The following is a 20789-nucleotide window of genomic DNA, read 5'->3' as shown; positions in this document are numbered from 1 at the left end:
GAAAGTCCTTCAGTCAAGACTGAGGCAAAGAAGACATGTAGTGCCTCAGCCTTTTCCATGTCCTTTGTTGTCAAATATTCTGTCATGTTTAGTAGCTGGGCATGTTTTCCCTAGAATTCCTTTTATTGCTGAGATACTTGTAGGAATCTCTCCTGTTAACCCTTCAGATCCATCTCCAGATTCAGCACCGGGAGAGGTTTGACTTTCCTACCCTCATCCCTGCCCGTGCAGAAAGTCTCTGCAGTCTTCCTGGTTGACCTGACCCTGCTTCCACTTCCTATATACTTCCTTTTTGTGTTTCAATTTTTTCTGGGTTGCTTTGCTTCCTTCACATAGGAATCACTGAGTTTGGACAAGGTGCTACTTAAAATTCAACCAGCTGTCCCAGACTCCTCTTCTCTCATGGGATTTTTTCCCAGCAGATCGCTTAGTAAGACCAGATCTGCTCTCCTGAAGCTGTGGGTAGTAATACTGCATTTTTTTTCTTTCTCCATCCTCTCATGATCTTGAACTCCACCCTCTCATGGTTGCTACAGCCAAGACTGACAGTGACCTCCACAGACATGTCATCTGAGAGGGGCTGGCCATTCTGGTGAACACAAGAGTTGTGTCTCCTATTGTCCATCCTTTTAAGCCTTTCCATAGGAAAAAAGGTATTTTTTCTGATTGTAGACAGAAGATCATTATTTTCAGCTTGAAATGTGAATACTGGTTATTTTATTTAAAATTAAAACTGTGCGCTTTCACACACAAACACACCCCTTATCTCATACACCACGAAAACATATGTTTTGTAGTATTAAATGCCTTTAGGCTATGAGAGAGAATTGCTGCTGAAACTCAAACAAAAGATGGCATTACACTTTTCACCCATCACCAAAGATGAGACTAAATGAAGTCCTGAACTCCCAGCAGCACGGTTGTGAAATGGAATGTGTGAAAGATGTGCCTTTCTCTTCTTGCAGATCAAATATTCTATCATGCACCCAGGAACTCATGTCTGGCCCCACACGGGACCCACCAATTGTCGGCTGAGGATGCATTTGGGCTTGGTGGTCCCTAAGGAAGGCTGCAGAATACGGTGTGCCCAAGAGAACAGGTAGGGTTACAGTGTTGAAGGGGAGTTCTTGTTTTGAGGGGAGGGGGGTTGCTTGCTTGCCTGGTTGTCTTTTTGGTTTGGGTTGGGTTTTTTTCACTGTCCTCGAGACTGAAGAAGAGATGGGACTGCATGTAGTTAAAAGAAGAAAAAAAAGGGGTGATGACCAAGATGTGTAATATATTTCATTAAAGAGGCAAGTTTGCACTCTGACTCATGGTACAAACTTATTGCCAGGAGAACCTGAGACAAACCTGCTCTTCTCTGCTATGGCATGGAAAAAACAGTGGGTTTGGTCAATGGGGTCTCTGTTTACTTTTTCAATGCCAACCTAATATTGCTGCCAACAGAGCTCCTGTATTTATTTTAGTTTTGGGGAAAGCTAGAATTTGTTGTAAGACTAATATACCTACAAGCTAATATACCTATAAGCTAAGACTAATATATCTACATTTTCACTACTGTGACAAAGCACCATGGTACTCCTGCAGAAGCCTCTTTGTATTATTTGTTATAATTCAATTGAAATATTCCACTTGAAGTTGATCTAAGGACGAAGCCATCTGTGAAGTTTTAGGCCCAATGAATTACACACATGGCTTTTTTTTCTTTTTTAAGTGTGCTTTAAGTGAAATTTCTTACCCATTAGGGAAAAATTATACTAAATTTCAAGTCAGTTTTATCTCAGTCCAAAATGAAATTAAATGCAATAGCTTATACATTTACAATCAGGGCATATACTCCCCTTAGAAATATGGGAAAATGTGCTAAGTTTTTTGTACTTTATTATTAAACACAGAAAGAAAAATGTAGTGTTAACTATACTGCTTATTGCTTATAGGATTAATTTGCCAAGACTGAAGTGAAATTCTCATGATGCTTAGTATCTGTACATGTATTTTGAAAGACTCTTACATTGTCTGCAGCTTCTGAGGGCAACAAGTGTTAATTTTGAATTATTTTCAATGTAATAATGTAATTAATGTTAGAAATATAATTAATTTGATATTGAGAAATGAAATGCACTCTTGTCTACATGACTGCAATATATAGCAAAAGAGGGTTTTTTGATTTGAAAACAACCACAACCGGAAATCTTTGGAATTTTTGAGGATAGAAGTATCCAGCTGTTAATAACAAAAATTGTTCTTGCTATACTCTCTTGACAACATGTAGCTAAGAGTCAGTGTAACAACCTACACTACCGACATCTAGGAAATGATGGACATTTTTTTTTCCATCATTCCAATCCAATATTCAAAACAAGTTGAGTGGAGGAAGAGGTGCTAATTGCCTTATAGGACTGACATAGAGGCGTGGAGTCTTTTCACTTCAGGACATTAATGTGAGTTCAGATTGGTGGTGACTGAATGGTGTCACCATTACATGGCTGTTTAGTAGCTGGTGTAACCAAAATAGTGGTTTTGCTCTGGTGCCAGGAGCGCCAGGTGTCCACAGCTCACCACCTGTTACAAGGCTGCCACCCTTCTTTGTCTTAACCTGGACAGAAGGGATAATCCTGTGGGGAATGAACTTAACTACCTCCCTGGTAGCAGTGCTCCCTGAAAGAGCAGAAAAATGTCTGTTGCTGCAGGGAGAACATAGAGCATGCCAGTGTCCACGTTCCAGAACCTGGGTCAATCTTATGCACCAGACATACTCATTTTGCATGTAAAACACTCATGAGCTGACTACAACTTCTGCTGAAATGTGTTAAGATCAGTTGCTTACAGCAAGAGCCGTGCATTCGGAAACAAGGAGATTTTCCCTGGAAGCAAAGTGTCTGCTGCTGGTAGTGAAAGGGCTTTTATATGTCCTTCCCCTTTGGCAGAGGAGGTGTGTGAACTACTCTCAAAGGGAATGGTGCCAGGAGGAAGATTTACCTTGAGCAATTTCCATTCCTTTCCTCCTGGTGGTTCAGAGCAGAGCTAAACTGCTGGGATTTCCAATAGGAGAACAGGCTGGAAAGGAAGTTAGCATCATGCCTTTTCTGGCCTCCTGTGCCGCTGCTGTGTGCACCAGAGAGCAAACAGAAACAATGAGAATTTCATGCTTGGTTACCTCTGTGCCACCCACCATGGATGTTCAGAGGGTTACAATGCAACTCATCATTTGATGGACAGGCAAATCAGCACTGTGTAGTGCTGCTTTTTACTCCTTCACTTGCAGAAGAGTTTTTTGTAGCTGTTTGGAGTTGATATAGATGATCAGAGGGCTGAAACACCTCTGCTATGAGGAAAGGCTGAGAGATCTGGGATTGTTTTGGTTTTGAGAAAGCTTCAGAGAGACCTCATGATGTCCTTTAGGTACTTTAAGGAAACTTTTAGGAAAGATTGGGACAGTTTGAATCATATGGGTTGCAACAGGACAAGGCTTTTAAACCAAAAGAGGGTAAATTTAGATTATATTTAAGGCAGAAGCGTTTTATAGAGAGTGTGGTGAGACACTGGAACAGATTGCCCACAGGGTTTATAGATGTTCCATCCATGGAAACGTTCAAGGTCAGACTGGACAGAGCTATGAGCAACCTGATTGAAAGAATCTTTAAAAGCAAAACCTGCTGTGAGCAGGGACTCTATTCAACCTAAACTATTATGATTGTATGTTTCTTCTTCTGTAGAGCATTGGTCATTTTAGGTCACTTGGCATTTTGAAGTCCCAGCTCTGTAAAGTGTAGGGTATAATGCAGGAAAGTGGTAGGTAAATAGTATCCAGTTATCATAATGCAACATTGCTGTCAAGGAAGGTAACCTTATGTTAAAATGAAGGTGAAGGTACAGCCATTATGCAGAAGCCAGTCTGAGATTTCACCTTTAACAGGTGACACTAGAGCTGATATGGAAAATTATCTGGAAACTACCCCAAAGTGGCTCAGCACCAGACCAGAACAATATGGTCCCTGTGTTACCACTGAGAAATGTTTCTCACACCATCAGGCTTCTTGAAAATATTTATTTGCATGCTAATAGTGGGGTTTGTAGCCTTTTCAAAAGGGGCTAATAGTCCTGTCAGCTTTATGACTTTTTCTTTGTTGTGCAAAACAGCCAATCCCATTATGATGCAAATAATAGATCCTGGGTTTTAACCTCTGAAGCTACTTCATCTGGGTGCTTGGGTTTTTATTGTCCTCAACTGAGTTGCACTTTCAGGCTATTTAGAGCAGTTCTTTTCAGGCTTGATTTAATTACAAAAAAAAAAAAAAAAACCAACAACCACAACAACAACCGAAATCCGCCCCCTCCCCCCCCCCCCAAAAAAAAAAAAAAACAGAGACAAAAAATCCTAAAAAAATCCAAACAGAAAAAAACACCCCAAAATAAACCAACCAAAAAAACTCCTAAACCAAACCTTGAATTTTTTTACCACATTACAGCATTGCAAGTGGTTTACTCCCATGGACTGTATTAGAACCAATGTAATTTTAGTGCAGTAGCAGTAACTCAAGGCTTGAGTGACATACAACATTTTTGTTACCAGATAACTGATGTGGTATCAAAAACCCCACATGATCATATCTGAAACTTGCAAAAGGCTGTTTATCTGGGCCTTTAAGGCATGTACACATTAGTGTGATGATTTTTTTTTAGTATGTTATGCTTTCTGGTTTGTCTACTCTTGTTTAAATTATGTTTAGCTAATTATTTCAATTGATCCTATTTCAATTTCTCTTCAAATATTATAGCACAACCCCATAAATTTAGATGGTTAGTTTTTCTTTTTGTTAAATTGAAAATACAGAGATGAATTGAAAGTATGAACCTAGTTTTCCCTGTTTTTGAAAAAGGAAAATTGTTTTCTCTGTAAATGAATACAGCTGAATGAGATTAAGCAATGCATTTTCATCTTTGGCTGGAAAAGGCCTTTGTTTCTTTACCATTGTTACTGTTTACAGTGCTTACTTCCCTCTGAAGGCATCCATCCTCTTGGATTGCTTCAGCTCCTGAGGGACCCTGTTAAAAAATTGAGTGTGTGTTCATGGTAGAGTGGCTTTAGGGAAGGAATGTTTCTGTGACCATTGTTACCTTGACTGTTATTCATCCAGTCTCACCTGGAGGTGTATAATCAGGTGTTAAACTTCTTTTCAAAATTATGAATCCAGGTCTCAGCAGGCTGGAGAAGCTGCCAGCTGAAACGTGATGAAGTTCAACAAAGGCAAATACAAAGCCCTGCAGCTGATAACAGATAAACACCTTGCAGCTGTAGTGGCTGGGTGATGACTGCCTAGAAAACAGCTTTGCAGAAAAGGGCTTTAAGGACCTTAGGGGCCAAGTTGAACATGTATTCTTTTGTATTGATGAAGTCTAGCTGGGTACTGGACTGTGTTAGTAAATTTGTAGGAAGCAGTTTGAGCAGAACAATTTTTTTTCCTGTCTCTTCTACAGTCAAGACACTGCCTCTGGAGTACTAGTCCAGTTTGCCACACTTTAGTACAAAAAAAGTTATAAACTAGAGGGACTCCAGTGGAGGAAGAATAAAATTATTAGGGGGAAAAACCTAACAAACTGTTTTGGAGTCTGGAAACCAGAAGGCTAAAGAGTAGCCTAGTTGCAGTCTTAACTACTAATGGGTGACTGTGAGGAAGGCAGAGACAGACTCATTTCAGAGAGTTGCAGTTGTAGAATGAGGGGTAATGAACACAAGTATCAGTGAAGGAACGTTCATCTAGGTGAAAGGGAGATTTCACAGGAAGAAGGTGTGGTGGTTTGAAAGCAAAACAAGTGACAGCCTCCAAGTCAGAAATACAATTTAATAGGAAGAAAGGGGGGGAAAAAAGTAAAATAAAATAAATGCAATAATACAAAAGACCACTGATAAAGTCAGACTACAACCTGAGCAGGGTGATGGAAGCAGTCCAGGTGAGGTGGTCTTCCTGAAGCAGTGATTCCATAGAAAGGACTGGTAGCTCTGGTCCTCTAGGAGTCCAGTGGGTAAGGGCTGCCTGTACTGTCCCAAATCCCAGCTTATATCCAGGTGAGAATGCTTGACTCCTCCCTGTGGGGGGAGCATCTCACAGTGGGATGATGAGTCATACAGGGGGTCCTTGATGGCCCATTAAAGAGAGATAGCTCCTGGATGGAGTTATCTATGAGTCATGCACAAGGCATTGATGGGCCATTAACAGAAGGCACCCCAGAGGAAGGGGGCCTGGGAAAACACTGCCCCACCTGGATTCAACAGTTCATGAAGATGGTGATAGAATACTTTGGGCATATCCTACACTACAACCCAGGACAGATGGTAGAGTGCCCGTGGTTGCAGATATCTGAGGTTCTTCACTAGTGGATATTTAAATATTTCATCTAACCTCAAAGTTGGATCTAACTTTGCAGTGAGTCCTTCTGTGAGCAGAGGCTGGACCACATGACCTTTCAAAGGCATTGTTCTGATTTTTAGAAAAAGTAATTTCTTTTTGAACTGTATGACCATGTTACTAGTCATTCCCCCACTTATGTACATCACTTATGTATCTGATTATAAATGAAGAAAAGTGGATTATCACACCAGTATTATACCTACTCCCTGCTTAATGAACTCAAGTAATTAAAAGTATAATAAATAACATATGTCTGAATGTGTTTGTGACCATAACTGCAGAATGAGGGGAAAGGATCCCTCAATATGTAGGTCCATTAGACTGATCTTTCTGTAGTTTATTTAAAGCTCTCATACTCCAGTCTCTCTGGATTAGGCAGTGAAATCTTGATTATGCAATCTGTACTGTTTAAATCTTCCTTGTGTGTCAAAGAGCATCTTCAGAGCTGATCTGTAGCTTACCTGCTCCATAGCACTTCAAGTACTACACTAAAGTATGTTCTTTTTTGTTTTACAGAGACTGGGAAGAAGGGAAAGTTCTTATTTTTGATGACTCTTTTGAGCATGAAGTATGGCAGGACGCTGAAAGTTATCGCCTGATATTCATTGTGGATGTGTGGCACCCCGAGTTAACAGCCCAACAGAGACGTACCCTTCCTGCCATTTAGGGGGTTTCTTCTGAGGTGTGGAGCAGGGGAGTATTAACTCCTTTGGAGTATGAAAATAAGATTGATTTATCCAGCATACAAAATATACAATCATTTTAAGGGTAAGAAAAGATAAGGATGATGTTCTACAATCAGAGTGGACTTGGTTTAAAAAAAAAAAAAAGAAGCCATTTTTTGTTTCATACTGATACAGCACTGATGTGTATTGTTTTTCTGGCTGCAAGTCTGAAAGCACAAGTCTTGTCAGCCAAAAAGCAATAGATCTGGATTTTCAAACTGAGGAATGTGCAGATGTTTTTGCCATGCCTGTATTTTCTTTACAAAACCAGTCAGTCAGTGACCTGCTGGACTATGTTCAGGCACAAGATTTATAAATTTGCATCTAGGGAATACATCCTGGCCTTCTGTCTGGAAAGCAACATGTAAGATATTTGCAAACATGCACACAATCAACTTTGAAAGTCAGTATGCAGGTGTATTGTTAGCTGCTTTAGGCATAGAACATGTTCCTATGTTATCACTGTAGATAATGTGAATGGATTATGTGTGTTTTGTACTTTTTCTACCTTAGTAACTGTATTTTTCTAGCTTAATTATGAACAAATCTTCCTTAATTAACCACTATTTTTTAAAAAGTGAGATATATATATATACACACAAATGTGTCTCTAGCTATCAGCAGAAGGAAAACACTGTTTATGAACAAATTCCATTTTTGCCAAGTGTGGCCTTCTTTTGCCTTCCTGGAAATGTAAACAGAAACTTGCATAATAGCTGCCTAGTGAAGCTTCTGTTCTTCTAAAACAGAATAGTTCTCTGAGTTAGCAGGTGACCTTCAGTTTGACAATGTGATTTTGGAAAATGTTGAACAAATCTGACATTTTTAAGCTCAGATCTTAAAATACTTGACAGTTCTTAGGATTATATAGTGAGCTGCTGTTTCTCCTATCATTACAAAAGCTTCTGGTGTGATATCCTGTTTCTACCTAGTGAGGGTTTGGGGCCCCTCCTTCCAGAGGCTCCTCCTTGGCTGCCCTTGGGTGCTCATTCAGCAGAAAAAAAAAAAAAAAATCTATGAAGAATTTCTTGTGCTTTGGGCAGAAGGACAAGGTCCAACTTGGCTTCCTGCCAGAATGCAGAGGAGACAAAGAGCTTCAGGTTATTAACTCATATTAACTTTCACTGCCAGCATCCTACAGAGAGCTAGAATGGTCCTCTAATTGACCTAATGGTGTTTTCCTTGTCTTGAAATATGTGACATAATGCTGAAGTAGCCTGATCCCGGTACTGTTTACAGTATGTTCTGTATTTGCCAAACAGAATTTACTATATGGTAAAAAGACCTATTTTCAGGAAAGAAAACTAGTTAAATGCTTAGGCAGTTGGCAGATCTTTTGAGTCTGTACTGTTTAATGGGAGATACAGAGCGCAGGACTCTCCACTTTTAATTTGTAAGAACACTAAGAGCAGAGAGAGAGAGCAGAGATTGCACTGCTCATGTTTATGGCTGGCTGTTGTCTCCTCGCCCACAGCACCAGCTGGGTGTGGACAGGTGTGCTAGGATGCTCTGGGCATCGTTACTGAGGGTTGTGAGTGACAAACACTAAGCAAGGAGACACTGAGGTTACATAGTCTCTGCAGCTTTGACTTAGTTGTCCAAAAGACACAGAACAGTTTTGATTTGTGTAGTACTCAGTGGTTTATTACTGCAGAGTCTACATCACGGCATTGGAGTATCATGACCTGAATGTCACATTTGCTGAAGCAAACTGCAGATAAGAGCTTTGCATTCCCATAAACTGAATGCTTTTCAGGTTTTTGTATTTTACAAGGTAATTAAATTTTGTAATGCCATATAACACATGGTGACTGCACCATAAATTAGTGTAACCAGTTTCTGGAAGTGTGCACTTTAATTTCCTTTTTTGAATATTAAACTGATAAACCCTGTCTTATCAAGAGTCACTTTTAGACAGCTAAGATAATTAGGTTTTAACATGTTGTCCATATCAAAAATAATTATGCAACTATACACAATGTACAAGAAAGTAACAGTTCTCAGTTAAAAATATTAAAAACTGTAAAGATTTATAAGTTTCACACTTTGGAAAATATAAAAATTCTTCTGGAGATCATTTGGAGAATCATGCAAAACTGTAAATAAGGTACTTCTTATTGTGGGGAGTAAAAGAGTAAAACTGTTTTTTAATATCCTGTTAGCTGTCAAGTCAGGGCCTATATTTTATATCTTTTGAAGTGATCAAGCAGTACAAATTATAAGGTAATTCTCTAAAATAAGACAGTGCATGTAAAGAAAAAATCAAGAACATTTAAAACAAAAATTGATGGTTTAGGAGTATTTTTATTGACATTGCATTTTAGTTTTTATAGCTCAGAGTAAATGCTAAAGGAGTGATAAAAGCTTTGGAGCTTTATTTATGAAAATCCATGCTGTCCTTCAGATTATTTCATTGTTCCTTTGAAGGCTCATACTTTATGTTGTCCAATTGCAATTGGTGAATGGATAAAATTGGCAAATAGATAAAAGTAATCTCCCCAAGATGTGTGTGTGCCAGAGTAGCGCTGTTTATTAGATTGTGTAGTGATACACTGGCCATTTAAAAATTTTAAGTGCCTCAAATAAGACAAGGTCTTCCTGCAACACTGAAGTGAATCTATTCTATGCCCACCTGGCAGGGAGCAGAGTGTGGATAATTTCGTTAGGTACAGTTTCTGGATTAGCTCTATATGTGGGGAGGATACATAGAGCAGACTGCAGAAATTATGCAGTGAATTACTGGCATATTGTTTTAGGTGTTCCTGTTTACCAGGTGGTATTCTGTCTTGAAAAAGCTTTTCAACATTGGAAATGCCAAGAGAAGAAATGAATGGAAGTGGTTTTTTCAATGGAAATCCATTGCAATTTGCATTTTTTTGGTTAGATTTATTTGCAGAAGGAAATGGCAGACAAGGGCAATATAGTTTGTAACACAGTATGTACTCAACACGATGTTAGGAGGTGGGTTCCACCCTGCCTCTGTTATCTTGCTTGCACAAAATCAATGTAAGGGCCTATGGTTAAATGCAGGCTTCATACAGTTATATACAAGGCATCATATGTATTTATTCATATCACAGTTAAAGAAAGTAAATAATTTATCCTTTGCAAGGTTTGATCCTCAAGATTTCAGTGGTATTTGCACTTCTTGGGCAGGACAAGACCCACTTTAATGAATAGTGATTGTAACAGATCATCATAAAGATTCAATGGCAGTGGGGGTAAGTGCATTAACAGAGAAAAATCACAAACCAAAGTATTTCTTCCTCAATGCTGCAGTATAATGGCAAATGTCTGTCTTTTTTTTTTTTTTTTTTTTTTTTTTTCAGTTTTTACTTTCTGCTTTAAGCACATTCTCTTTGACAAATCCAAATGCCTTTTAGTCTCTGTGAGCCCACGGAAGAGAAAGGAGCTCCTACCAGGACTTGACATCCTTGTTTCCTGTAATAGGTGGTGATGATGTCAGGTGGGGGGGAAATGAAAGAAACCCAAAAGATAAATAGGCTCAGTCGTCTTATTTTTTTAATGTTCCTGCAAGCTTCTGCTTCTTTTTCTGATTCCTGTGTTGCCTTGCTGGGACCATCCACTGCCTTAAAGACTGGCTCTCTATCATGGAAGTCAGGCTTTGTATCAATGACATGTTGCTGCACTAAGAGGTTAGTCTGAGTGAGGTTATTCTGTACACAAACTAGTGGGTAAATCCCAGGTATGTTGATAGGATCTGGCAGGATGTCTTTTCTGCTCTGTGCAGGCATAAAATGTTGTTGTAGATAAAGGCAGTATTTTGTTAGTCCATCTGTTAGGGCTAGCCATGTCCACTTGAACTATATCATCGCTTCAGCCTAACACTTGAGAATTCAGTGGGTGTTCCAGTGCACATTAAAAACCCTTGTGCCCATTATCATCTCATTTTGTATGTATGGTTTACACTGCTACCTTTGATATATGGTTGCCAACTGCTTGTTCTAGTAAATTGTCAATGTATGGCAATTTAATTGAAGATTTAAAGTGTGTACAGTGATTTGTGACTGTTTTAGAAAATAAAGTCACTGCACATGCAATTTGATAATGATTTTTCTTTTATTTCCTTTATCTGGTTTCCATTTCAATGAAGGGATGGTACTCTCTTTGCAGCTAGAGCAAACAGAGATATAACAAACTGGTCTTTGGCATTTCAGTTCTTCTATTCTTCAGCATTTCCTTCCAGCAGAAACTTGTACTGAATAATTAATTCTAAGTTTTCTTTCTCATTTTAACCATGGCCTGCATCTGCAATCAACATACCTTTCTGGCTACACTTTTCCCTGACTGCAGGGTAAATGGCTCTGCAGAGCTCTCATTTGCTGTTGTGACCTAAATGAAACAATTTGGATTGAACCATTAATCACTGCTGAATTTGTCCAGTGTGTCTCTCTGGAACCACTTGCTTCACATGTGCACACACATGCACACGCACATGTCTTACGGGCTCCTGTGTTGCCTGTGGAAATTTTAATCATTATTGAAATCAAGTAATTGCATTTCAAATTGTGTGTGTCTACTGGTCACACAGCTCATTCCACTTAGCTGACATTTTTAGAAGGGCTTCAAAAGTTATCAATTTTTGCTAGATACCGAAATGTGACCCCTGTACAAGTTGCATGGATGAGGCAGTCACAAAGGGTCATGTTGAATGGCATTATGCTGGCACTGGGGTTCATTTTTAAATGCAAAATCCTTCTGTAAAACTCAAGTACTCTATAGATGCTGATGATTCTGCCCTCTAACCCAGATTACACTTGCTGATTACAGTGTAAAGTTTAAATTTGAGATGGTTTTCTTTAAAACTCTTACAACCTTCACTGCTATAAAATGAACATCCCTGATGGAGTCTTCAGGAGCGCTATTAAAACACCCTGGTTTCTTTAAACAGAGAATGCAATCCCACCATTTCCAATATTTTAATGTCATGAGTCAAAGAGGAAAAAAAAAATCCCATTCTTTGTATATGTGCAGACTGCAGTGTCAGTAGAGGTTTCTCAGTTCCTCAGCAGGCCGCACGGACAGATGGCTGGTGACAGTTGTTGCTTGCTCAGGAAAACACGAAGGATTGTTATCAAGCGGAACACGTGTGTGCGTGCGTGTCTGTGTGTGGTGTGCTCTGTGGGGTTCTGGTGTGGTGGACGTCTGTTCATGGGTCTCTGCTGGACACGTGAGAGCTCAGTCCAGAGCCAGCAGTGGCTGGGTGTTCTCACTTTCCCCCTGGTCTTCGTGTTTCAGCGTGCCGGCTTCCACCACAGACTGGGACCTGAATGCAGAAAAACACACATGCTAGCAATGACTGCTGCAGAAGCACTCACCTCCTTGAGGTCCTTGTGCTTCTTTTTATCATCTTTGCTTGAGTCCATTTTCATCTTTATAGCCTTTTTAATTCTTTCCTGTGAAAGCATAAGGAATTTGGGAAACACTCCTTTAAATATAAGCAGGGAAGAGAGTTGTTGAAGATCTCAAGTGCTTTCAAAATATTTAGTGCCTACCTACTATCCCTAGTGCTGAATGTGCTCAGCAACATAAAGACCTGGACTTGCAATACCTCAAGTTCTGTTGGTGCTCAATGCCTTTAAAGGCAAAGCTACATGTACAGCTGCTCACTGGAAGGCCAAGTCATTTGCACAGGTGCTTGCAGGAGTGAGTCACAGCTTGCACTTGTTGAAATCTCAAATCTTGAGAAATACAAGTAAATCACATTTTCCTGAGGTAAGGCTTTACAGGACAGATTTTCCAGGAGGCACACAAGACCAATAAAGAAGACAAAGTTAATGTGACAGTGAGGGAGCTTCTGGTGTGCCCAGACCTGCAGTTTGTCTCCCTGTCTACACCCATGAAGGATAACATTATTCAGGGTTAGTGCATTTTAAATTCGTTCCTGTCTTCCAGGTGGGAAGCATATCCTTTTATTCTTTGTTGTTAATGAACTAAAAAAATCCAAACACAGAAAAAATGGGTAAACACTAGAGAAAGAGGAGCAGTGATTTCTTGCAGTAACAAAAGTTGAATAGGCTCAAAATTGTGGGAAAATTCAAGACTTTCATTTTCTGAGGTCTGTGTAATGTAATTTTGCTTGCTGAGCTATGGAAGGAGGATCTGATTAATTTATTGTTACAGAGATTCATTATCCTCCATATTCTCTGTTTTGGGCTAGGAGTTGCCTCCCAGTTTGGAGCAGACAGTGAGCTTCAGAGCAAGATAACTGAGTGAATCTGGAACCTTTAGAAAGGGAACTTTCTCATAAGGAGGGATAGAGTCATCCAGACCAGGCATTCACATAGTGCATAGTACTGTTAGAAAGAGACAGTTTTCTCATGGATAGCTTTAGAATTAGGAGTAGCTCTCATTCCATACATGATGCATTTGTAGTTCCCAATTGTTCATTTATGCTTTAGCTGTTTTGTGATATTAGATGTCACCTCTCTTTTGATAAGAATCCTTAATAAATTGCATCCTTTGGTACTGCAGGGTTGACTACTGTGACTGTGAATAACTTGTATGATAATTATTCTTATTCTTATGCTTGAAGCTTTCATTAAAGCATAATAAAAAAATTTCATTTAAAAAATCTCCAAAGAAAGATAACAAAACCTGGATGCTCAGTGGGAAGACTTTATGACATAATTTTCAAATAAATTATGTTTACCCAAATGTTTTCACTGCATATTCTTTACAGATATGTGACATGAATAGTGATTTGTGATTGCATTTTAATATAGAAAAGCAACTGATTTGGGAGATTATGCTAAATGGCAATTTACATATTTCTAGTATGAGGCAGCAAAAAGAATGATGTGGCTTTCAAACAGTTACAGGATTGAAATGGCAACATCATCAAGTTTTTGTTTTCTTTTTGACTACCAGAACAAATTATTATTAAATATTACCTGATTAATACTCATCAGCTGTGTATTGTTTCTGACCCACTGCCCTTCAATGGATATAAAAAAAATTGTGTATTCTTTGCAGCATTTCCCAACACACAGCTGAAAGTTTCTACCTTAAGTCAACTGTGAAAAATCTGAAATTTTTTCCTTTTGTGATCACTGCTGATCAGCTCTGATCTCATGTCATTACACACTCAAAAATTCTTGCATCCTGTAACAGCAAGATACCAGGTTCTCCACCATACTGGTACTTGGATGCACACCACCTTGGGAGCAGCATAATCCCAAATTCTGTGGGCAGGTCCTATGCTGTTTCTTTCTACACAAAAGCAAAACAGCCAGAGCACTGAGTAAATATCTTGTAACCTACCTGACCTTCAAATTCTAAAAGCCAAAGATTCAAATGCTCTTCCCAGCCCTTTTGAATAATGTGGAGAGGGATCCAGATAAGGTTTCTGTATCTACCAAGCTCTGCAGCAACAATTTCTTTTCTGTATCTGCTAAAAGCTGCTTAGGTTACTATCCTAAAATAAGAAATTCTGATATCTATCAGTAGGGGACAATCATGGTTTGAACAATCATTGCTATTTTCTAAGACCACAAAAAAAGTATTTGTGTTTGGATTTCCATTTTCCAAATACATCAGTTTTTTTTTTTTTTTTTTTTTTTTTTTTTTTTTTTTTTCTGAAAAATGTTTCCAGTTTTGTTTCAAATTTATTTTTTATGTAGAAAATAAAAGAATCAGTCAATTCTGAAAAAGATTCCAAAATACTTTTTTCCCATATTCTTCATTTATGGTATTAAAATATATTAAAAATGTAGATGGTCAGGAAAGGATTTTTGACAATATGAATCAATGCAGCTCACAATCTAATGCAACAACTTAGCTGAGATATATATTTCACTAGTCTGAAACATCCTGAATGCATTCTATAGCTATACTTTAGTTAATGACAGAGAAAAGATGATTTGCAGTAGGCTACTGTTGCAGAAAGCATTTTCAGTTGACCAGTAACCAGAATCACAAAATATGCTGAGTTGGAAGGGACCCATCAGGATCACTGAGTCCAACTTCTGACAGACACCCCAGGAGTCACACTGTGTGCCTAAGAGCGTTGTCCAAATGCTTCTTGAACTCTGTCAGGCTGGTGCTGTAACCACTTCCCTGGGGAGCCTGTTCTAGTGCCCAGCTATTCTCTGGGTGAAGAACCTTTTCCTAACACTCAAAATAAACCTCCCCTGACTCAGCTTTGTGCTGAGTCATTTCCTCACATCCTGCCACTGGTTAGGAGAATAAAAATATCAGTACCTGCCCTTCCACTTCCCCTCATAAGGATGCTGAAGACCACAATGAGGTCTCCCCATCTCCTCCAGGCTGAAAAACCAAGTGACCTCAGCTGACCATCCTCATTCCTCCTTTGGACACACATTAATAGCTTAATAGCTTTATATTATGGCACCCAAAACTGCACACAGGACTTGAGGTGAGCCCCCCCCCCCCAGTGCAGAGCAAGACAATCCCTTCCCTTGCCCAGCTGGCCATACTGTGCCTGATGCCCTCCTGGACAGGGTTGGCCCTCCTGGCTGCCAGGGCACTGCTGACTCATATTCCACTTGCCACTGACCAGGATCCCCAGGTCCCTTTCCACAGCACTTGTCTTCAAGCTCTTGTTCCCTACACTATTCACACAACCAGGGTTACCCCATGCCAGGTGCAGAATCCTTGTTAAACTCCATATGTTGACTCCCTGCCTTCAAAGGAATCAACAGCTCCTCCCATTTATTGTTGTATGTATTCCTTCAAGTCCTGCATCCACATTGTTAATGAAGCTGTTGAAGAGCACAGGGCTGAGGATGGAGCCCTGCAGAGCACCACTAGTGACAGGTCACCAGTCTGATGTCACCCCATTCACTGAAACCCTTTGTGCCTGACCTGTGAGCCAGTTGCTCACCCATCACATGGTGTGTTTATTCAGCACGGTGTTGGATATGAAGGATACCGTGATAGACAGCATCAAAAGCTTTTTTTTTCTGAAATGATTTCATTAACAGGCTTTCCTAGATCAGGTATGTGGGTTGCTCCATGACAGAAGGAAATTTGGTTTGACAAGCAAGACCTTCTCCTCATCACTGTGTTGAATGTGACAAATGAATGCATTATCCTCCAGGTGTTTTTCAATCTCCCAGAATAATTTTTTCCATGATTCTACCAGGCACTGAGGGGAGACAAACAGCCTTGTAGTTTCCAGGGTCCTCCTTGAAAACTGTGACTTTTGCCAGTTTTCAGTCATCTGGGACTTCTCCAGATCACCAAGACCACTCAAAAATCATCCAGAGAGGTGTTGCAGTGATGTCACATAACTCTTTGAGGATTCTCAGATTAATCCCATCAGGCCCCGTAGATTAGCAGGGATCCAGCTGGAGCAGCAGATCCTGCACAAGTTCAGGGTCAGCTGGGATTTGATCATTCTCACAGTCATGGTCCTTCAGCTCTGGGCACTGAGATCACCTGTATATTTTGGCTGTAGAAATTAACATAAGGCAAATACTTTGGAAGAAGTACGCTACCCTTGATTTCACCCGGCTTTTGTGTATCTAGCACACATGTTTAGTTCAAGGAAAGCAGTCATATTTTAGGTATGTGCAAATTTACACATTATTTAGGGGGGTTTGTATGCTCTAGCACTGAGCCTAGGACTAAGACTAGTTCTTGTTTTAAAAGTTCTGCTACCTGTTTTAGCTGCTTTAACATTTTATTAAGAGGACTTCACAACCACATTTCAATTTTTTAAGACAATCTGCTCATAGTTTTCGAAAAGATGTGTGTATATCTAGTTGCACCTTAACCTCCTATTGAAAAATAAATTGCAGTAAGGCACCAAAGGATCTTTGCCCTGACAAGTCTTTGTAAATTGCAACTATCTTTGCTTTCAAAGTGCTGTCTTGTGCAACAGTTTAAGCCATTTTGATTTAAAATGGTAAATGGGCAGTACAAAACTTCCCTTGTTTGGCAAGCAGGATTTAAGCTTTGGCCCTCTCAATGCAGTGAATACTGTTCTGGTGGTATCCCATGGCCAGCAGAACTTGTTCATGGCACCAGACAAAAGCATTTCTGTTTTGCTGTCTTTCCATATCAATATGTTCAAATATCTGAGGGGGTGGAGTAGTAGAACACAAAAGAATCATCTCAGTGATATTCAGTGACAGAAGAGGCAACAGACATAGATGGAAATAGAGGAACTTGCATTTGTTTACTGGGGAATGCTTAAACACTGAAACAAATAGCTCAGAGTGGTTGCAGAGTCTTTGTGCTCAGAGATATTCAAAATCCAGATGGACACAATCCTGGACAACCTGCTCTAGCTGACCCTGCACTGAGCAGGGGATTGGGTAGAAGATCTCCACAGGTTTTTCCTCAACCTTTTTGTGATTCTGTGCCCACAGAAATACCAATTTTCTGAACCATCCCAATTAATCTTTCTCTATCCTGACAGGGCAACTATTTTCTTTACAAGTCAATTATGCCTTTGGGGCGTCAGCCTTGACAGGGTGGATGACATTCAGCTGCTAAACATAGATTTCCACGGCCATTTAAGACACTGTAGGATATCCAAAACAACTGATTAGATAACTGAAGGTTATGGCTCTCAGTTTTATGAAAGACTTGTAGAGGACTCATGTCCTTCTGGAGTAACAGATGGAGGCTGGGAGGCCATCATACTGCCTAAAACCATTTAATTATACTTTGCAGGATGAATGTAGCTACTTTGTAATGATCAAGAAATGTCCAAGTCATTTTGACCTGAGCTAGATATGAACTAATCATCTAAGCAGGAAAAAGGAATTGCACTGGCCTTCTCCTGTCAATACATTTTAGTCACATGTGTTTTGATTCATCTCATCATCAGACATCTATGGTCATTCTGTGCTATAAATGGCAAAAAAATAAGCATTCTCAGGGTGCTATTCATCTGTCTTGTTCTAAACATATGGTATAAACATATGATTAATGGGTTACCTACATTCAAGTCCCTGCTCTGATGTGTTCTCATCTATTAAAATCAGGGAGAACAGATTTCATGACTTATGATGCAATGTTTCCTACATATAGCCGCAACTGCCTTATACCTTCCATATTCACCTTCACTATATTACCTTCAGTACTCACCAGAAATGTGACACTTGTCTTATGTGTTCTGCAACTCTGGAATTATAAATGAATATACTGAATTCAAAACCACCTGGTTTCCTTCCTTTCTCAGCTAAAAATTCTGAGTAACCAGTTTGAAAGATACTTGGCTATGGAGGATCTGGTTGACTTAAATTTTAACACAAGTAGACAATTGTTTGTATCACACAGATAGGGTCACTGCCCTCAGCTGGCAGACACTGTGCCTGTCTTTCTTTAACATGATCCCTGTGGGAGACTTAGCTCCTGTAAGGGTACATGATCACAGAGGACTAGGAGCTAAATCTGAAGTAATTAAAAGAAAAGTCAATGCCCACAGAATTTACTAATCTAGATTCCAAGGCTAGGTGACCTTGCTTAGGAGAACAAAACGTAAATAGAAAGAGAAATGAATTCTCAGTCTCACTTCTGAACCCTAGGTACCATTTGAGTGTGGTCCATTTAAAGCGTCAATCAACCCCCTATGGTTGTTTTACTGTTCAGTAAGAATATTTGGAAGTCTGGAAAATCAACAATACCCAGCTGTTTCTCCAGCAGGCTGGCCATATATTTCAAATGACAGCACTGCATAGGTATGTACATCAGTGTCTAAGAGAACAGATGGCTTTATGTGTGTGGCCATTTTTATGCAACTCTCTCCAATTCAGTCAAAAACCATGTAAGAAGACTGGATGAAGGCCTCCTAGCTGTGCTGTTTTCAGAAGGCTCTTCTCAGAGTTTAGCTGCAGTCAGTCAGCTCACAGGAACTGATGTTTGTTTGGTATCAGTTTTGTTTCCTATAAAAATACAGTGCAAAATCCTGGGCTGAACTAACAGTTAAGTGCCAGTGTATCACAGCATGTTTGTCTTAAGAGACCTCTACCAATTCTCTGATCCCTCATTTTATGCTCTTCTTCACAGGAATGCTGATGTGCTACAGCCGACAGGAGTGAGGCTGTCTTTGTGCTGGGCTTCCTTTCAGGGGGTTTGTCAAGGAAAGAGGAGGGTGGAATGTTTTCTTCTCTAAATTCAGGAGGTTTCAAGCTCTCAGAGTGATACGATGCAGATGACACTGAGTGACTCTGTTTTCTACCTCTTGCTGCCCATCTGCTCATTTCCCTTAAATTCCATTCAGATTTCACCAGTACCTTAGGGCTGTTCATCTCCCAATTACTCATTCCCCTTACGGAACATTGTAAGTATTTTTTAAAATCACACTAGTGAATGTTTGTGCTGACAAAGGCCTGAGGGACATGTCTTTCTCTGCCTTCCTCCCTCCATCACACTGTAGAAGGGGGTGCAGCACCTCAAATATGTTGCTCTGCAACACACCTCACTCAAGTGAATGGCTTCACTGGGTGGAAAAAACAAGGCTTTCTCCTTGGCATCACAGAAACAGTGCAGATGTACAGGTGTGAAGCAGTTGTGGCAAAAGGTACCCTTCTGTTATTGAAAGTTCTTGGAAAGGAAATATTCCCCAGGTGGTGTGGGCAGATGAAGCAAGCCCTGCTCAGCAGTGCACAACTCCAGTGCAGCAGCCAGGGCAGGCATGAGATTCTCTGGCCAGGCTCACAAGCCCTGCTCAATTCCCTTGCCAATGCAATTTTATAGCTTCTACCCTGGTGTTGGCTCACTCTCTCTACTCACAGCAGAGTACTGTGCCACGGAGCCCTGCCCAGAGGGGCAGCTTTGGTACACCAACCGCAGCACTGCAAAGAGACGCAGCAGCACAGTGTCTGGGGCCCGGGTGGGCTGGGAATGATCCACTGGCATGATGAGTCAGGGGCAAGAGCAGTATGAAAACTCTGGCATAATCTCGCTGCCAAGTCTCAGCCCTCCACACAGTGGTGCCAGCAGTGACCATCTTTCTCCCTGGTGGTGAGCACACCCTAGTGAGAGGTCTTGGAGTAGTTGCCTCATTAAAAAGGCAACTGCTGCAAAGCAAACCCCAGCACAAGACCCCTCATCCTTCCCATGCCTGCCATTTCTCACCATTCCCCTTTGTTCCTGAGAGCTGGCCACAGCTGCTTCTCTCCACCACAAACCCTGAGCACAGCTCTCTGCAGGGTGTGCACACAAAGGGATGGGGATGATACCCCACCACATTTGACTGTAACCATGGCCTGGCTGTCTGAGCACCCAGTCCTGACCCATACCTTAGCCTACACTACTCTCCAACGATGCAGTGTGCATTCTTTGGCACTTGCTGTAGAAACAGGTTTCTGATGGGCTATGACAAGTTCTCAGCTTATTGCAGGGACTCTGAATTGTATAAACATAGAGAAATGTTTAAGTATGTGACACAGCACATACAGTCTCATACCTTCAGGCCACTGAGACCCAGATGGAACCAGAGCACAAGCAGGGCAAATGCAGCCAGATTCCTCTGGCAGGGCCTATCCCTGAGTAATGCAGACAGGAGTTGGTTTGTGCCATCAGCCTTGGAATTAGGGTGTACATCTCTCTTTTTTTTCATCAGTGTGGATTTGCCTGGTATCTCCTGCTCCTAAGTGGTCTGAGCTTCTGTGTCAAGATCCTGCCTCAATCCAGGGGAAAGACATGGGTCGGAGCT

At 40.4% G+C, this 20789-nt stretch overlaps 2 protein-coding genes across 5 annotated transcripts in view; one reads left to right on the top strand and one right to left on the bottom strand.

Annotated features, from left to right (window-relative positions):
- ASPH (aspartate beta-hydroxylase) overlaps positions 1-7243 on the top strand; it is a 110668-nt gene extending 103425 nt beyond the window's left edge. For all 4 annotated transcript variants that reach the window (XM_066331679.1, XM_066331670.1, XM_066331687.1 and 1 more), the window contains 2 exons: positions 966-1099; positions 6927-7243. In XM_066331679.1, the coding sequence (XP_066187776.1) occupies positions 966-1099; positions 6927-7077 (285 nt within the window). In that variant the 3' untranslated portion in view covers positions 7078-7243. The remainder of the gene's footprint in view (positions 1-965; positions 1100-6926) is intronic.
- Positions 7244-8832: 1589 nt separating this feature from the next.
- The window catches only part of CLVS1 (clavesin 1), a 102533-nt gene continuing 90576 nt past the window's right edge, over positions 8833-20789 (bottom strand). Inside the window, exon 6 of the mRNA XM_066331726.1 lies at positions 8833-12422. Coding sequence (XP_066187823.1) covers positions 12335-12422 — 88 coding nt within the window. The 3' untranslated portion in view covers positions 8833-12334. The remainder of the gene's footprint in view (positions 12423-20789) is intronic.

Source organism: Sylvia atricapilla, chromosome 1 (assembly GCF_009819655.1).
Source record: "Sylvia atricapilla isolate bSylAtr1 chromosome 1, bSylAtr1.pri, whole genome shotgun sequence".
In the NCBI taxonomy this organism is placed as follows: Eukaryota; Metazoa; Chordata; class Aves; order Passeriformes; family Sylviidae; genus Sylvia; species Sylvia atricapilla.
The sequence above is the reverse complement of the archived record's forward strand: the minus strand, read 5'-3'. Positions and strand labels throughout refer to the sequence as shown.